At 35.2% G+C, this 19,291-nt stretch overlaps 1 protein-coding gene across 2 annotated transcripts in view; it reads right to left on the bottom strand.

Moving 5' to 3' along the window:
• Window positions 1-19,291, bottom strand: part of ATM (ATM serine/threonine kinase) — a 62,028-nt gene that overhangs the window by 25,277 nt on the left and 17,460 nt on the right. For both annotated transcript variants that reach the window (XM_027900526.1, XM_027900536.1), the window contains exons 19-37: window positions 19,188-19,270; window positions 18,940-19,095; window positions 18,412-18,487; window positions 18,140-18,270; window positions 16,699-16,819; window positions 15,241-15,417; window positions 14,374-14,543; window positions 13,814-14,060; window positions 13,094-13,212; window positions 11,698-11,824; window positions 10,259-10,458; window positions 8,421-8,595; window positions 6,776-6,940; window positions 6,372-6,504; window positions 3,899-3,994; window positions 2,387-2,558; window positions 1,817-1,958; window positions 1,176-1,352; window positions 640-808 (exon numbers count right to left, since the gene is read on the bottom strand). In XM_027900526.1, coding sequence (XP_027756327.1) covers window positions 640-808; window positions 1,176-1,352; window positions 1,817-1,958; window positions 2,387-2,558; window positions 3,899-3,994; window positions 6,372-6,504; window positions 6,776-6,940; window positions 8,421-8,595; window positions 10,259-10,458; window positions 11,698-11,824; window positions 13,094-13,212; window positions 13,814-14,060; window positions 14,374-14,543; window positions 15,241-15,417; window positions 16,699-16,819; window positions 18,140-18,270; window positions 18,412-18,487; window positions 18,940-19,095; window positions 19,188-19,270 — 2,836 coding nt within the window. The remainder of the gene's footprint in view (window positions 1-639; window positions 809-1,175; window positions 1,353-1,816; window positions 1,959-2,386; window positions 2,559-3,898; window positions 3,995-6,371; window positions 6,505-6,775; window positions 6,941-8,420; window positions 8,596-10,258; window positions 10,459-11,697; window positions 11,825-13,093; window positions 13,213-13,813; window positions 14,061-14,373; window positions 14,544-15,240; window positions 15,418-16,698; window positions 16,820-18,139; window positions 18,271-18,411; window positions 18,488-18,939; window positions 19,096-19,187; window positions 19,271-19,291) is intronic.

The following is a 19,291-nucleotide window of genomic DNA, read 5'->3' as shown; positions in this document are numbered from 1 at the left end:
TTCCTAGTTTGGATCCTGAGGGATTGGAATTAATTTACATTTTCTTCAATCACAATCTAATTGGAAAGAACGCCAACAGTTTGATTAGAAGGTGCTTTCCTTTTAAAGGAACTTACTGCATTACTTATACTCTGCTGCAGTACTTTCGGTTACAACTTCCTTTCATTCTGCTGGAATGGAACAGGTCTTTTGAATCTAAAGGGAGACCATTATCAGTATTTGGCAGAAGCTAAAGCAAGGGTTAGTCTTCTCCAATGAAAAAATCCAGATTAAAACTGCTTTTTATTGCTCTTGTTTGAGCAAGTGAGGAATTTAACTGCCGGTTAGTCATTTTAAGAGACAGTCCATGACTCAAGTCTTGCAACACATAAAATTGCATAACATCCAAATTCAGCAAGTAATAAATATCATCCAGTTGTGAACATGGAAAAAATGTAATAGCGAAGAAGCCGCTTGGATGCTGCCAATGAACAGCTTTCAAAATTAACACTATCTAGACTGAAAAAGATCAAACAATTGGGCAGAAGCTTCTAAAATTCAGTCTGCCTGCAAGCGCACATCATACATTTGATTTCAGGAGACAGTTTTTTCACAACCAGAATCCCACTTTTAGCTGAAACAAAAATATTATGGCATTACCTGAATCCGAATTTGGAGTAGATCTACTAGACGAGGCATATTTGCAACAGGCTGTAAAAAACTTCTGGATATGAAGTGACAGAAGATTTCTCCAAGATTCATCTGAGTCATGAAGAACTATATCGTGAATCAAGTATGGAAGCAAAGTTTGACACAAGTCTGTTTTCACCTAGAAAACAACCATGCACAGCAGCTGCTAAGAAAGATAATGAGAAAATCTTTCTTTCTCCAGGTTACAACCAAACTGACAGCTATTTAAACAAATATGTAATGTTTGAGAAAGAACATATAATATGAATAACGTAAACCACTCAATGGGGCTATGCTGGCATTCAGCTAACGTAGCCACATAAAGTTCATCTACGTTACAATCATGTCTAAAAACTTGCATTTTAAGAGTATATTTTATGGGCATCTGCAATATATGATTAAAAAGGTTCTGAATTATTTAACAGCAGAAATTACTATTTGTTATCAAGATGAGTAATATCACATTTTTAATGCATCACAGCACACATATGTATGATTTAGCTCACCTCACACAGTGGCTTCATTAACTGTAAAACTTCATTTTTCACACCTCCACTGTCCAATATTGAACTAGTTAGGTGCTTGATCCAGGTCTCATGACTTTCTCCCAGAGGAATCCACAGGTTTGTGTCATCCAAAGTTTCTAAACGAGCCTCTGTATCATCAGCAGATACTACAAGAAACTAGAACAAAAATTTACATATTACAAATATAAAAAAAATTCTAAGGCATTTAAAAAAGCTATACTGCAATCTTCACAGATTAAAACATATTAAATACTACTGATGTTTCAAGTGGCTAACAATATCAATTTTGTCCATGTAAAGTTTTCCAAGAAAACCTGAAAGTACTAAAAATAAAAATTTACTGATAACAACAACAAGGTCACAACAGGCATCACGTTTAGGTCACAAATCAAAAGTGTCAAAATGAGGAGATATCTGATTTATGGTTAATTATGCACTTTTTTCCTGACTTATTTTCCACCAATTTTTTGCATCAAATGACACTGGAATCCTGAGAAAGAGTGTATTACGTTCATCAAAGCCTATCTCAAAAATATTTTAAAACACACTTTTTAAAAAAAGATCTATTTTTTTTTCTCTACCCCATATGCCACATACATAAGGTATATCAGAAGAAGTACCTTTTTTCTAGATGTTCTGAAAGGCTGTAGATAGACTAACAGCGGATCAGCTTTATTTTTATAAACTTCCCAAAATTCACTGCCAGACTCTGTGGCTAATATGTTTTTCAAACAGGAAACAGCAGCAGCTCTAACATCAATACTTAAAAAAATAACATACACAACATCGTTATTATTGATTTCATTCAGACATTTGATTTTCACAATCACCTTTATAAATATACAAGGTAAATAACTCCACAATCTATGTGTGCATCAAATCAGAAAATTTTGGAGCAGGATGTGCCATTCCACATTTTATTATAAAACAAAGCGTGATTAATTCCTCCACAGCACTGCTATCCTCTACAGCACAGAGGAGACTCTCTGGCTTGAGTCCAACCAGGGAGTTTCTAGGAAACATGCTAAGTTGGACTGAGTAAGTAATGCGAGCCTTGAATTAGCAAATGGTTGGACATTAACAGGTGTTAGTAACACTTTCAGAGAGTTACTCTGAGCTGATTTGAACAACATACAACTTAAAGGCTCCTATTAAGCTTTGAGCTAACTAAATAAAACAAGTATACTCACCAATTATCTGTTAACGCAGTATTTATTTGCATTAACATTATGAAGACCCACTGACGTTTTCTATCTTCAAATAAGTCTGCTGCTCTAGAATCCAATGCATTTTCAGCACGCTGAAGAGCTATGGCGGAGAAATCCATGGGACCTATTTCTCCCAAGCAACTTCCAACAGCCTCTGCAAATGCAAGTAATTTTACAGTCTTTCTTTAGTCTTATGAACCCTAAAACAAGGTCTCAGCCTACTTTTAGAACTGAGATTGTTATGGGGTAAAAAGCTGCAAACATTTATGAATAATCACTTAAGGAGCTTTATGATTAAAATTACATGTAAGAAAATTTTGCAGCTTAAGACTCACAGATAATAAAGTTATGCTTTTTAACTCAATTTTCTAGGAGTGCCTATGGCTCTGGATGTCCCAGTTTATATCAGATAAGGATTTTATTTTTGCTTCTGTCAGAAACAGGCAAGTGCAAAAGGTCAGAATCTCTCATGTTCATTCCCTAAGGGTATGGTAAATACAAACAGTAGCCTGTGTAAGCACAAACCGTAGACTGTAAACTCAGTAAGAATTAACCTAGATTTTACATAAAATGATGTATCTATGTGCCCCTCATTTGTTTTCCAGACAAAATACAGAAAAGCATAAAACAAAACAAAACTGACCTTGAAAATAATTTTTCAGAAGGGATGTTAATGTTCATCAGAAAGAAAACAAAATCTAATTCTGTGTGCTCTTTTTTCATACTCTGCATGTGCATGGAAAACATTTCTATCTTCTACATTGTTTTAATCACCAGAGTAAATAAAGAACACAATGAAGATACACAGGTTGGGCTTTGAACTAAATTTAACAAATCATCTAAGGAAACACAATGCAGAGAAGGTTGAAACCTGCAGCTTGCAGAGGTGCTAAAGAATCTGTTATACTGAAGTCAACATGAGTTTCAGTTCCTCAGCATTTGTAATTATCAGTCACTAGTTTTTTAGAGAGAAAATGTATCAAGTGTACATATGAAGGTGTTTCTATCTAGTTTAGACATCTAATTTCAGTAATCACCAGCTCTGTGGAGGTAGTCTCCACTTGGGGCAAGAGGGGATTTGGATTTTAGTTTTGGATTGAACATTACCCAGGTGCTCAGCGTAAACGGTGAGAATAATTTTAATTATACAGAAGAGGCTTTAAGATGGAGAACAACTATTTTAATTTCCACTATGACACACCTACAAAATTTTCAGATAATTTCTTTTTAATTTTTTGGATTATTTTTCAACCTAATAAAGTGACCCATAGAAGCAGATGACTATTGCACATAGAACAGACTAGAGTCTAAACTGATTGCAATTTAAAATACAGTGACAAAATAGAAGACATATCAGCCATTTTAACAATCCTGATGGCTACCTCTGGCAAGTAATGCAAAATAGCAGTGGGAAATAACATTGAGAATAGCCACAGTTTCAGCCTGGTTTTTGTAATGACAGCCCTAATTAGCCTGTGGGAGTAATGAACTTACCCAGCACTGCTTTTTCTCCTGTATGGTTAACTGCCATCTTGGACAGCTGCAGTAAGCTCACTACCAATTTCACTACTACAGAATCTTCTGGTTTTTCTATCATTGAGAAAGAAAAAATAAATGCCAAAAATGCCAGTGTATTTGTAATGTGAGCATATTAGAAAGAAAGCACTGCTTCAGTGTTTTTTATCTACCAATGCCAACATGCATTTTTAATGTTGAAGCAAGTTGGTATTAAACAGTACATCAAAAAAATTACTGAGTTATCTTATTCAGCGCAACTTGAAAATATTTCTATGCGTGACTATGCCAAAGAATCCCCCAAACCAAAATATACAAATGCTACTGTTTTCAGCATTTTGATGCAGAAATTATGATTAATTACGTGAAATATTAGCATAAGTTGGTCTAAAAATGTTATTTGAAACACTGAAATCATACTGTGTGACTCCACTGACAGCCCTTAAACTAATATCATTCTGTTCTAAATATGAATCCAAGGAATATCTCAAAAATAGATTTTCTGTCAGGAACTTCTCAGAATTTGACTAGCTTTCAGTTGCCTAATTAACCTTGCCAAAATACAAACTCTCATGATGGGCATTTCCTTACACATTTGCTGCTGGCCTGAGATTTTTATTTTAAATAAACATTCCAAACAAAATGTTCTAAGAAAAAAATATGATGATCTGCCAATGTAAATAAAAAAATAACCCAGCAGTATTCTCTTAAAAATCCCACTGCCCTGTTGACTGGAATGGAAGCCTGGGGTAGGGCTATATGCTTGCTGACACCTTTATAAAAATGAATACATGCTTGACCAAACTGCAGCAGTTATTTCTTAAATGTCAGCTTTCAGCATATAGCTGTATAGCCTTCATCAATAACGGGTTTACTTCTTTTCAGAAAATAAGAACAACTATTATTATTATTATTGTTGTTGCATTATTGTTATTGTTGTTCTTCTTGTTGTTATTATCATTTATTGTTTAATAGACTTCTAGTATAAGGCAAAGTCAAAGCAATGGGTCCATCAAGCCTGCCAGTCTGCCTCCAGCAAAGCAAGAGAAAGCACTTCTCAGCTTTTGCCTGAGCAGATCTTTGTATCTAATAAACTCTAAAAGATATATCTAATTCTTTTTAAGGTCTGTTATGTTTCTAATCTCCACAGCAAGTAGCAGTAGGTTCCACGCTGTATATATTTTGAAAAAATGACACGATTTCTCTCATGTAACTGCTGCGAGATAATTTAATCTGTTGTCACACTGTGATAGAAGTTATAGGTACTCCCTACTCAGCTTCATCACACCATTCCCCAGTTCATATACCTCTCTCCATTCCTTCCTATTCAATCTTTTTCCAGTCTCACAAGGCTCTCCTCCAATGGAAGTTGCTCCACACAAGCTTGTTGCCCTTTCACTAACGCTTTTCAAGCAGAATTTGGAAACTAAAATTGTAAACGATATTCAAGATGTGGGGACAATATGCACTTGCACTATGGCCTTAGAACAGACTACTGCTCTTCCTCAAATTTTACTCTGCACTTATTTACAATTAATTACATCAGTTCTTTTTATCTTCCCCTCACGCATACAAGCTGACAAAGACTTGATGCGGAGGACAAAAGTAAAATGGTATGCCACAAGCATCTGAAAACCAAAATAGGAAGGAACTGGGTCTGGGTTGAGGGCTGAAACAGCATCCTGGGATGTGGCAAGGTTCAACCAAACTAAATTCTACCATTTTAAAACTTCTGAGAGCTTTATTTTCTAACACACTGTGACTTTAACAAAATGTAGCTTCATTACATTTAAAAGAGCAGGGAGATTCGTAAAACAAGAAAACTCATTAAGCAGCCATAAAACAATATGCTCATACGTTATGCTGGGCATTCACAGTCATACGTGCCCCGTGCCAAAAGCTGGAAGGCTATTTTATCGTCTCTGCCAGTAACACCTCATGTAATATTTATAAGACACTGTGCTACAGATACTTCAGATTTCACATGGATAATAAATGTCATTCTACTTTGCATGTAGGGAGCCCCCGGTGGTCTAGGGGAAAAGACACTGCACTGTCACTGCAGAGACCCGGGTTCAATTCCCGGTCGGGGCCCCTCCCCGGGCAGATGGAGCTCGTTAGCCCATAAGGCAATCCATCTACATCCTGAGGACCTCACTGCCACCGTCCAAGCATGCTTGGCCCCGGCAGATGAACCTCAGGTTAAAGGGTGGGCTCAGTTCCGCGCACACTGTGTCTCACCTAAAAAATCCAATGCGCAGGCTGGAAGGTGGAAAGACCTTCCCCGGTTCTTCGTTCGCGAAGACTGGCCATTACTTTACTTATTACTTACTTTGCATGTGAAACTATAATAAGGTTACATTGTTAAACATACAAAAACCTTGACACAAAATAAACCCTTGCTAAACACCTAAAACCAGATACAAAAGAAACAAAACACATATATCAGTACCCTGGAAATTTTTCAGGAGATCCTTCATCTGATCTTTGTATTGTTCCAGTTGTTTGCGTAAATCATACAGTCCTTCAAGCCGTGTTAAGGGCAGTGAATCACAAACACCAACTGAGAGAAAGTGATTAATTTCCTGCAAAACAACGTTTTGTACTAAGCACATATAACACACAAATATAAAAGTTTCAGGTAAAGAAGTGGTTCTCAGCAGTCCACAATGTGGATATTAACATGCAAAGTATGAACAGAAACCTACAAATACCTCAGTCTCTGAAAACTGGCAATAAAAAGAATCCATGTCTAATTCAAATATTTCTCAACTGTAGCCAGGAAATACTTTTTCTTTTGAAAGTTTGCACTACCAAAAACACTATGCCATGAGATATATTTTAAAATGTAATTACCTCCAAAAGAGAATATGGTCCTTTACTGTATTTTATTTTCTGCTGAGTTGCTCGCAAATCTTTAAAAGCTGGATGTTCAGGAAAAGGATCTAAGCATTTGATTGCGTGATAAAGATTTTCATTATCCTTATTATCTATCACCAGATACTTCAACAAGCCTAGGACCTGTATATAGAAAGTAAATAAACCCCCAAAATTACAGAGAAATGTTAAGAAACGATAAGCCATATTTCCTATTCAGGCTATAATGTAACTCTCCAAGTTCAACTAAACTGCTGAGATAATTTATTTGCACTGATAAAAGTTGTAAGATGTTTAGAGGCTTGGGGAAATGACAGACATATTTTAAAATGATGAGGCATTTTTGCTACTTTCCCTTTCAAACAAAAATCAAAGTTTTTACTATCACAGCCTGCAGTTGTATCCTGTTTCTTGATGAAGTTGATTTCAATTACTGGTCAATACAATCACTAAGATATTGGCAATGATTTAGCAAAACACTGCACCCAAACTGCTCTTCTGATGTTACCAGGACTTTATTATTCTCACTGAAGTGCTGGTAATTTGAAATTCAGACAAATATCATAACTTACAGCCCAAATCACTGAACTCTCGCGGAATTTGTTTTATAACAGATTCACAACTTGAATAAATGCTTGACAAATAAATGCTTGAACAAATGTGAAAACACTGCTTTTATGGTTAAAAATCAATGCAACTGAATTATGACATTTTTATTTGAAGACCTGCGTTTGCCTGAAAATTATTAATTAGCCTCCATTTAACACCAGAATCAAAAACAAAAAGAAGAAACTGAAAAGTAATCAGTAGAGGGTGGGCTTCCCTGCAGGAGTATGATATGAGAGGGTTTCATATTTGATATCAGTTCCAATTCAGAGAAATTTCTGTCCTTCCCACTTCGTTTCTGTCTAGGGGTGCCCTGACAAGTTGCCTTTGCAGTTGTGCACGGACAACTGTTTGCAAAGACATATTGTAAATCTGACCACAATCATTAGGCTGGGAAAAAAAATTGTCAGGTAGTTTCAGCAGGATCAGCAGAGCCCTCCAGCTGAACTGGAAGTACAAGGAGGAGGATAATGCAGAGTTACACTGCAACCACCAAAGTGCATATGGTACTCTGGGATCAGATTAACCCAGAAGGCAACATGAGGACTGGAGTGCAACAGGCATACTCTGGAAAATAACGCTTGTCACACAACAGAAACTGCTTTGTTTCCCTTTAAGGCCTACGTGCAGCATCCATTTTTTAAGCTTATTTGTTAAATAAATAGTTGAACTATTGAATTCTGTTCTCTGCATACTTTTCCTCTTTATCCTCTAGACACCTTCTCATACCAAAAGTCTTCATTCGTATTTCCAGTGAAATTGTCTACAGAGCTTTATAAGTAACTGCTGAGCTACTCAAAATGTGCTATTTGGCAGAACAGAAGTATCAACAGTGAAGATGTTTTTATTTAAAAAATTAAAGGCATACGATCACATCCCAAATAATAATATTTAGCTGAATCTCCAAAGCATAGAAAAAAGAAATTAGAAGCGAACATGAGTATAGATACAGCTTTAACAACTGTGAACATGAAATAAGAAGCTAAGAGATAAGCAATAAGCAGCAATGCGAAACTACCTGGTCCTGAATCTCAGACTGGTTCATGGCAAGAGGTATTAGGGTTCCTACAATAACATGAAGGTGTGTTTCTAGAGCATCACTGCTGCACGTAACCGCTGTGTGGCAAACGTGATGAAGGAGATCACAACAGAGTGAAAAGCTGCGCATGGATATGTCTCTCATAACAACAGGTCTGTCACAAAGGAAACAAAGTGAGATATAAATGGTCACTGTCTCAAGTATCAGCCTATTACACAACAGGGAAGAATAAGGGAAAAGAAGAAGATAAAATAAGGAGGAACCGATTATCAAGTTTAAAATTTATCAATCAGCTCTATGGACTTAGCTCAGGAGACACAGAAAAACTAAACACAGTGAGTTTTACTGATCACTCCAAAAAATGAAACAAAATCTTGCAGAAAAATATATACCAAAGTGGGAAAAAATCCAAAAACAAGCAAAAAAGGCTTTTAGACTATTATTTGCCAGAACAATATTGACAGAAACAGAACAAAGCGGAAACCATGCTCTCTGAATCCTCCTCTATCTAAAAAAACCATTAGTTTAAAAAAGAATTACATATTAGGTTACAAAGGACACCTGGGGATTATCTAGTCCAGCTTCCTGCCTGAAGCAGGGTCAATTTCAAATTCACATAAGGTTCTCAGGGTTTTGCTGAACTGAATTCTGACACATTCCTTGGATGGAGAACCAATAGCTTCCCTGAGCAACCTGCTTCAGTATTTAACCATTCTCACTGGAAAAATCCTTTCCCTTACATCCAACCAGAATTTCTCACATTGCAACTTGCTGAGTGCTACCCCTTGTCCTTTCACTGTACACTTCTAGGAAAAAATCTGACTCTACCTTTGCTGTATGACGTCTTCCCCTCCAGAAACTGGAGAAAAGAAGTTATATCAACTTTACCTACCCCCTTCAGGGTCTTCCACTCAATCCATCCCAGTTTGTCATTATCTCTCAGGTCCTGGCTGGCTGGGTGACACAGTGGTATTCCATCCCAGGGGAGAGACTTAAGGGTTGCTTTAGTTCAGTTTCGTAATGTACTTGTTGTCCCACTCTTACAGCTAGATGAGGTCCCTCTGAAAGGCAGCCTTGCCCTCCAGTGCATGGACTGTCTCTGCCCCAGTCCAGTCTTGATTGCAACAGTAAGTCCCGTAATAATGGCATGTACCATAAAATCTACATGTCTTCAACATCTCAGGCTATGAAATGCCTCGAACAAGCAAAGCAATCAACTTGAACATCAACTCAAAGACATTTAGGTGAATAACTGTCTGGGAAATCTAAAGATAAACCTGAAGTAAGAAACGGATCTCCATTCCAATCTTAAGCCTCAAGAAGGATCAGTTTTCTCAATCTCAAGACAAACTAGAATAACATGTACCAATTCTCACTCATTTTGCAAGGTACCCACTGGTGAAAATGTAAATGTCAATACTCTTTATTAACTCGATAAGCACATTTTATTTGACCTGTGCTTATTTTGCACTTAACCACATTTTGAGTTTGTCTCCCACATCCTTTAAATTTCTAAACACCCTTTCTGTCATCAAAGTCTCCCAACACTGTTTATTTCTACAACTTGATAGCCTATTACATGCTGCTGCAGTATAGTGACCATCTAAATACAAGGACAGCACAAAACATTTCATACTTTAGTAAGAGTTCTATATTTAAATTCTGAAATTATAAAAAAACGGCAATTTAATTTTATTCCTCAGCAGATTGTAATTAATTCTACAAGTGAATTTACATCTGCTGGTGATTCTGAAATGCACGGTTGCAAGAACAAGGAAGTACAGACAGGAAGAACAAGAGATAATTACTGTATTTACCTGCTATTGATGTGGTGAATCAGGGTGTAAATTACATCTCGGAGTACAAAAGCCCAGGCTCCGCCTAAACCATCTTTTATTTCTTTAAGTAAGAGACTAACAAACAAGTGATAAATTAGAAGAACTCTCTGTTTCTTATAAATGTTGTTTGTATCTGATGCATGCTTACAAAGGGCTAGAAGGATTTTCTGGAATGAATCCTAAAAATGAATAAATTAAGAGTAAAAAATTAATTCATAATGTCAGTACAGATATACCTTATATAAAGAAGAAACTTAAGCAGGATATATATATTTTGTAAGCGGACATGGGTAAAGAAGCTTAATTATTTTTATTGCTTTAAACAAACAAAAGACCTACACAGAAACCAATTCTCCAAGCAGGACGATAAGCCACACACCTCCTCATTTTCTTTTTTTTATTCTCCATAACATGAGAAATGTTATGCATATTTTTCAGAAAAGCAAACACGTACAGCAATTTTTACCAACAGAAGAAACATCAAATACAAAGCATTAAAACACTGGGTAATGATTCAACCTATATTCTTTCAAACATAATGTTCATGCATACAAAATGCACTATTTCACAGAATATATCACTATAGACTGTAACTGTTAAAACTGTAAATTTTAAAACCCCTGTCATTTAAAAATACTTGAAAGGCTGTGTTACATTTGAAAAAACTTATTCCACTGGCTGGCAATATAAACTTTTACATTCAAAAGATTTAGACAAACATGGTTCAGAAAAGTTTTTTTCTTATTTTTAGATTACTTATGGATAGGCAAAGTAAGTTCTTGACAACATATGCAAAAAAATAGCATAACTTGAAACAGCCACATTTCTAAGGAATAAAGTTAGAAGACAGAAATACATTTAGGTTTTATTGCAACGGATGTATAATTTCATATGTCTTCATATTTGCCTTTAACAAACGAAAGTCAAGTTTTGAAAAATATCACTGACCATAAAATTTTACAGTCAGTAAGGGAAGCAAACATTTATATTTTAATTGTAGGCCATATCTAGATAAAATTGTCCATATGTAATTATTTTAGAATGTTCTTCAGACGTATAACAAATATGGCACATTCTAAACTGTGTCCCGTACGCACAGATTTCCCCAACCCTTAAAATAGTCCTCTCTACTTTATATATATTATAAAATGCATATAATCAACACAATTATATAATACATATTATATAACGCATGTAATGCAATAATTGATAAAATACTATAATTATATAATGCACATAAATCTGTCCCTGAACTTATGACTTCTTCCATTTCTGAAGGCAAATAAAAGAACAGAAAGGGGTCTAAGGTTGTTTATTTTCCTCATATAGAAATGAATAAAATGTGTAATTAAAACAAAATGTACCCACAATAAAAACTCTACATTCTGCAGAAAAAGAAGTAATTATTACATACTTACAGGGTTTTTAGAAAGAACTGCTACAATACTTTTTAATTTGCTTTTATGACAGTTGCTAATATAGTCCAAGGTTGCCTTAATCACAGAGGATGGAAAATGAGGAGGATTGGGAGCAGGATCCAGTTCTCTAAATGAATAAAAAGGAGATTTATATTTTTATTCCCAAAAATAAAACATTTTGTATTAAATACAGTAATTCTTTTTAAATAAACACATGAATTCCTAGAAAATCTCTTCTGCTTTCAGTAAGAAGCACCAAAACCACCCAGAAAAGTGACACATACCTTACTTTGTAGCTGCTTATTGTCCCTCTATGGCAGTTCTCTAAGCTGTATTTTCTTAGCATTCTTTTATACTCTTTTTAATGATCTTACTGCTAAAACCCCACACATTTGCGTCTTAAGGTACTTTGTAGGAAAATCTAATAGCAAGTCACAGATAAAGCTTCTGCATTTTGTAATTGTGGGAAAAATTTCATTGAGAAAAAAAGTAATCATGAATCTCATAATAAAAAAAAGGCAGTCAACTTTTCTGGGACCTCAAAAAGAAAAGAAATGCATCATGGTAGTAACAAAAGAGTTAAATCTAAGTTTCATCACTTTTTTGTTACAATTCCCTTCTTAGAAAGAAAAACTTAATTTAAAAGCAGACACCACAGTCTATTAATAAACTCACAGTAAAAAATTTCTTTAAAGAAGAGTTTTAAAATCCTCAGCCACTTAACTTCTGGCAGATTTTCATAGAAACGCTTTAGTTTCCTTCAAGTTTATATTTCTAAAATAAAGATACCTTCTTCGATAACTTTAGGAAGTGCAATGTTTTTCCAAATAGTTTGTATCTTAACACAAAAACCTGGAATTACCTGAATTAACTGAAAAGCTAATAAAAATGGAGATATTCATGGCATTAAAATATTTCTATTTATTAGGAATTTATTTGACATTGCTTAACCAATATCCTTATCAAAAACAAGAGCTGCCACTACAAGAACTGCTAAGAAACTTTACTTCTCAGTGACCTCTAGTTGTTAAAGACCATTAAAAGAATCATCTTAATTTGGAGACCAAAACCTGACCAATTTTACAGAGAGGGCAGTCCATCCAAATTTGAACTAATCCAAATTGGCACTGTCATAATAGTCCAGCTCATCAACATACAATGGCATTCTCTTGTCCACACAATCATTCTTTCCATTCACTGAAGAATTACAGAGGTTCTCCTTCCTGATCCTGGTGAATAACTATGCGAGAAAGCACGACTATGGTACATCATCAGCAGTGACAACAAAATCCTTCAATTCTCAACTTCAAGGCCACCTCTTATGCCTGAAGGGCATGTTTTAATGCACGATGTTATACAAACACACTTGGCGTTTAGAAAATGCACAAACACATACCTTACGTATTTACTTAGATGAGTTCCTTCTTCTACCGTGGTACCAGGTGGTTCATGTAAAGTCATCAACAGTTCAACCACAATCTCTGGTAAGTTATTATGAAACAAATTGTCTATTTGCTACAAGAAGAAAAATGGTATTTTAATAAGAAAAAAAAATTTTAGCTAAAATGATTTAATATTTCTTTTCCTTCTGAGAAAACCTATTTTCTCCTGCCTTGATTCTCTGTTTGTTCCTTTATCCATGACATACAATTCATTCATAATTTCAGTCTGGTTAACTCTTACCTATGGCAGTCACAGGTAGAACAATTTCCTTTCCTACAGCACATAGAAAAAAAATCATGTTTCATTTTACTATTAGTTTTGACTAGTCTGCCTCTGGAGAAGATGGCTCTTTTAACAAAATATTAACCATTAACAAAATATTTTAAGAGGGAAATATGACAGATATATGACAGAGAAACTCAGGGTTATATGATGAATGGTAAAAAAAATTTACTGCATTCTGAAAAAAAATATAATTTAGTCAACTGTCTGCCTGAAAGTTTCTATTGAATAGCTACTTGGAATCCTTGGGGTAAAAATCTGGATGGTTTGAATTTATTAAAATAATAATTTTGTATCTATAAACGAACTGTTTACGTTTACGGAACGTAAAAATGTTTCTTTCTGGACTGTTAAACGCTATAGAACTCAATTTACAATTTTAAAGGGATACCTGTTTTCCTAAGCAGTTTTCATCCTTAAGCATGTCGTAGACTTTAGAAGCTGTATCTCTTTGCTCCACTACTTCACTCATTCCATGGCTTTGATAGGCAAAATACGGAAGGATATTCACAAGTAACTTTGGAAAACAGTCTGTGAGAACCTGTCTCCAGTCTTTTTCAATCTTGTCAGCAAGTGACTTCACATCTTCAAATTGACTTCTAACCACAAGGTGTGGAACCAGAACTTTATAACAAGACCTACAGACAGCAAATAGATTTCCAAAATGTCCTTGAATTGGTTTTTTTAAAAAACCCTGAGCATCATATAGCAAATACTGTTCCACTGCTTTATAACAAAGCTTACAATCATTTTTCAGCTATTGCTACACACACACACACAAAATTTACCAGCATAAATATAATATACTTGATGCTTAGAATACATTTCAAAAGTTCTCAAAATATTACCTTACAACAAAATCCTGATGCATTCCTACATTTAGAAATTTGGGACCCTGTGTCATAATTTTAAATAAAATCTAAATAGTACTTTCATATATAGCAAACTTACCTGTAGAATTCTTCAAGGCTAGCATAGTTCAGAAGAACATAAGGAAATGCAGATAGGCTGTATCCACTGTCATTTATTTTCAGCCACTCCATCACCAAATAGTCTAAATGTGATGTCATGAATTCTTCTATACTTTTATAGCCAAAAATGTCAGATACTTTCTTCAAAACCTGTACATGAATTAAGATTGCAAAAATAGCATATAGAGTACATGATACCATGGCAAATTGACAGCATTACACCTCCATGTGTACCCCTCCACCTTTTAATGAATATTTGTGTAACTCAGCTCCTATTAGCATAAGTAGGGGGTTTTTTTTATTATTTGTATTGCCATATCTTAGAACAGTACCATCAAGGAGTTTTGTGAAGTAGGGACTTTGTGTAAAAACAGAAGGCAGCGAATAGAAAGAAAGGATAAAAAAGAGAGAATACATGCACTTGAAAAATGACTGACACGAAAGGCTGGCGTATAAACAGCAATCATTTCAGTATGCCCTTGTGAACTTCAAAATAGACGTATACTATCTTCCAATATTTTGCATTTATTTTACATATTTTCCACATTGGAAAATTTGCTTCCACTGGGTAAAAATATTTTTTTAAACGAAATCTGCAATCTTCAATGTATAAAAGTCTATTTGTATTTCAGATCTGTGCTTTGAACATACAAGATTTACCACTAAAATTGGCTTTCATGATGTCCTTATTTCTATGTAAGTAGTTAGATATAATTACAAAATCATTCAGTTAAATACCACATTAGTCATACCTTTACAAAATTTAACAACTTTCCACACTGACAAAGCATTTTGTACTCTTCCAATTTTAGCAGAACCTAAATATAAAATGGAATTTTATACTCGCCTTTTTCACCAGGTGAGGTTCTAATCCATTCTCTTTCACAGACTGGCAAAGGGCAAACAAAGCTTGCTTTTCACAGACTGGACTGCAGCACAGGACCATGGTTATAAGCATCAGCAAAACCGCTTTTCCATTATGCTGTTTGTCCAAAAGCTCTTCAGGACTCGCGTCACCCCTGACCTTTAATAAGAAATAACGAAGAACTTGGACAAATATTCTGTTATAGCATTCTCCTAATTAATAAGTGAGCATAAATAATTTAAAGTTAAGGCCACTAACATAAATACTGCTGAAAATCTTGCTTTAGTTGCTTAAAAATTACTTCCCCCAGCTGTCTGTTTCACTTCTCAACCAGAAGTTACTGCCTCCAGCATGCCAGCACACCTGCTGATACCTTGTACCCTCCAGTTCATGTTATAATATCAGTAGTTTAAACAAATGCAACCCACTTAACAGAGAAATTATGGAGGCACAAGACAAGTCTCCTTTTTGCTACTCCCTGATGCATATAGGAAAGAGCTGCCTTGCCATTCAAATGCAGTTCTTCCCCTATTAAGGCATGGTGTTGACAAGTGATGAGTTTAAATAAAAGCATTAAGAACCTGCAATGAAAAGGCAGAAGCTGAGACAACACCAAACTGATGTGACAGAACAAGGAGCCAAGGCAACACAGAAATTAGAAGAGATGACAAAGAGCTGGAGGCAGCAGTTCTGAGAGAAAACACGATGACAGAGAGATGAGGCCTCAGCAGCAAGCCCAGACTAGAAGACATTGGGGAAAGGGAACAGAAAAAAATGCAGCAGAGAGATGACATGCAGAGAGATGACAGCATGACAGAAAAAAAGTATAAAATGTAGATGATGTAGATGACTTAGCAAGGTAGCAAGGATAGAAGAAAAGTGAAAGACACTAAAAGAAAAATTATTAAAGAAATTCCACAGTAATATACCACAGTATTTTCAGTCACTGCAGTGAAGTCAAAATATTCCTTCACTTCAAGATTCTTCTGAGTAGTTTAGTTTCTTAAGCATATCTTCATTTTGTGAAAACCACTGCCCTAATACCTCTCGAAACATGATTTTTCTGTAATTTACAAACCTGGTTTTATTCTTTGTAAACAATAACTTAATTTACATTGCCTCATTCATTATTTGTATGTTGTCTAGATTATCAAGGTTACATTTTTCTACGATTTTTAAGTGTTAAATCACTGAAAGCTGCAAAAACAAGTAGTATGATTCAGAAGAGCAGTCTGAAAAAATTTACAAACTTCTAATGTGGGTAAAACAGCGTGTAACTGGGTGTGTAAGGAATTTCCTGACCACCACTCTGTTTCCCCAGTTCAGATTACCAGAAGTCCAGAAGAACTAATGTTCTTGGAAAACTAAAAACAAGCATGTTAAAAGTAATTTTATTCACAAAATGAAAATTAGGCAAAACTAATGACTAGATGTTGGTACCAGGTTTCTCATTCCTTCCTGAACTCTGAGATATGCATTCTCAAAAGCCTTCTGCTGGAGCTTCAAGGGAAGAGGTTTTGACATTCCAGAAGAATCTCTCTGTTTCACATCTTGAAACAAACTTTAAAAGAAAGAACAATCATTATTAGCATAACATGCCTACAGAGTTACTACATACTGTGCTTATCAAATAATAAGATTCTGATTTTCTGAATATAATTATTTTTGTCTTCATTTTCTAATAGAGCGATTTCCCTCCACTCCCTTAAACATAATCAAGAATATCTGTTGGAGTGAAATGGCAGAGAACAGTCTCAAAATACATAGAAGTTTCCCAATCTCTGCCAGTGTAGGAAGGCAAACTTGAGTTGTCTGTCATAACAGATGGACATTTCATGTCACAATGTACGTTGAGAGTGAATTTGCTGAACAGGGGTATATATAAAAAGAGTTTCTCAAAAAACATGTTTTGTAGATAAAGGCCCAACCCACTTTGCTCTTTGTAACAAACATGGGAGCACCACAGTGAATCAAACCAAACATTACTCCAGCCATTTCTAAGTGACTATTAGCAGTTACCTAAGAAAGATCACCATATGCTTGCCTTGAATGCATAATAATTCCTTGAATATAAAATTTGATCACAGGTGACCCAGGCAGATCATGAGTTAGAAGTAATGACTGTATTTAGTATACTTCAACAATTTCCTCTTTCATTAATTTCTTGCTTTTTGAACCCCTGTAAACACTCAGACAGTTGAATAACACTCAGGATAAGTTGTTGTACAAAGAAATAAACCACATTTTCTCGGAATCTTGAACCTGTTAGCTTCACCTGATGTGTCCTTAAACTGAAAAGGACTGTCGATATTCACTTTGTTCTGATTCAGATTTTGTGGAATTATGTTACACCTCCTGCAATTCAACTCTTTTGGTGCTGAAGGGCTCCATTTTATACAACTGATAGTTGTGCATAAAGTGTTTCATACTTTTGAACAACTCTCCTCTACTCCTATTCCAGTTCAATTATACCCTTTTTGATGTACGGAGGAAGAACAGTATTTAAAAGACTAGATCCTCTGAAAAAGTTTGTATGCTATACAAGGTACCTAATCTCTTTTTAGAGGATAAACAACCATTTTCTATTCAGGTTTTGCATAATAAATTTAGTATAAAATTTGCTATCATATATAGTTTTATACATATATGTATAGTTTCTCTCTCTCTATATATAGATCTCTCACATCACAGAATAACTAAAAAGTAGATGAAGTTTGAACACTTTACTGTTCAACCTGAACACAAAGTAACTTGGTAGGTTTTTACATTCTGCCAAGATTAAAGTCCCAGAAAAGAGTAGCTATGCAGAAGCCGAAGTCATACCTAGTAAGGTGAAATCAAGCATCATTTTTATAAACAGAAAAAATATCTGCATTTTCACCTGATAATTGACTTTGCAGCAAGAATGCGAACTTGATGGTGACTGTCTGCAAGGAAATGTGGGAAGGCATCATTCACAGGTAGATCTTCATTTCTCACATTGAGGATTGCCCACTTGCAATGAGGATCAGCCTGAAGAAAATTAATATTGTGATTTAAAATCTACATCAGATAGATACACTGAAAGATGCAAAAGATCTTGAGACACTATTTTTAATTACATCTTCTGTAAATATTTAGCATGCTAATGAATGTCAGAAAATCTGGAATTACCTCAAGCAGAGCTTTCATGCAGTTTAAAAGGGCCACTCTTACTGATGCAATGCACTTCCCTCCTTGAGATAAATGCCTAAAATAAGGAAAACTTGTATAAAGGAAAAAGTTGCCCACCATTTTGAGAAACAGTCTAGCAAGTTAGTTTCTGCTGCTCAGTTGATTACTTTGTACTCAATAGGCACATTTGGGTGGATGTGACATTTTTACTGGTAATTGCAAACTATTCATTTTTGTTTGCTGAAGTTATCACTTGTTATAATTACTGATGCAATTCAGAGTAGAATCAGTCTTTGTTAATATACAACACTATAGGGTTTATTGTTTCAATACTATCTTAAGGACAAATCTTTGCTACAGATATAACATGTCAGAAAATCCAGAAAGTTAAATCCTGGATAAAGATATCATAGTATACCAAAAGCAAGACAGAGAGAACAAGCACTACAGTCTTCACAGTGATAGCAAAGTTAAAAATTCAAAGTCAAAAATTTTATGTCCAATAGACTTCTTCATTAGATAACATACCAAAAGGCTCCAACAACTGTCAAAAACTGTCCTCTGGCACTCCCTGTCTCTTCAGCATGCGCATCAGACTGGGCCAACCCTACTGCTATAGGGAGCAAATTATTCAGAATTTCTTTACAGACTTCTTGATCTCGACGGTACAAAGAACATACAATACTGTGAAAAAAAGGAAGAAAATCTTGAAAAACTAAAAAGCCACCAAATCCTCTAAAATAGATGCAAACAACGCTGAATAGTGTCTCTCTTACGGAAGAGGTTTCAGAAGCATATCTGCATCCATTGCAGGCAAGAGGTGTTCTTCAGTAGGGAGCTCCTTCAAAAGAACCAAGTACTGTGGAATAAAAAAAAACAA

Source organism: Empidonax traillii, unplaced genomic scaffold (assembly GCF_003031625.1).
Source record: "Empidonax traillii isolate 1590-97213 ecotype Southwest subspecies unplaced genomic scaffold, ASM303162v1 scaffold21:size2437335, whole genome shotgun sequence".
NCBI classification, from domain to species: Eukaryota; Metazoa; Chordata; class Aves; order Passeriformes; family Tyrannidae; genus Empidonax; species Empidonax traillii.
The sequence above is the reverse complement of the archived record's forward strand: the minus strand, read 5'-3'. Positions and strand labels throughout refer to the sequence as shown.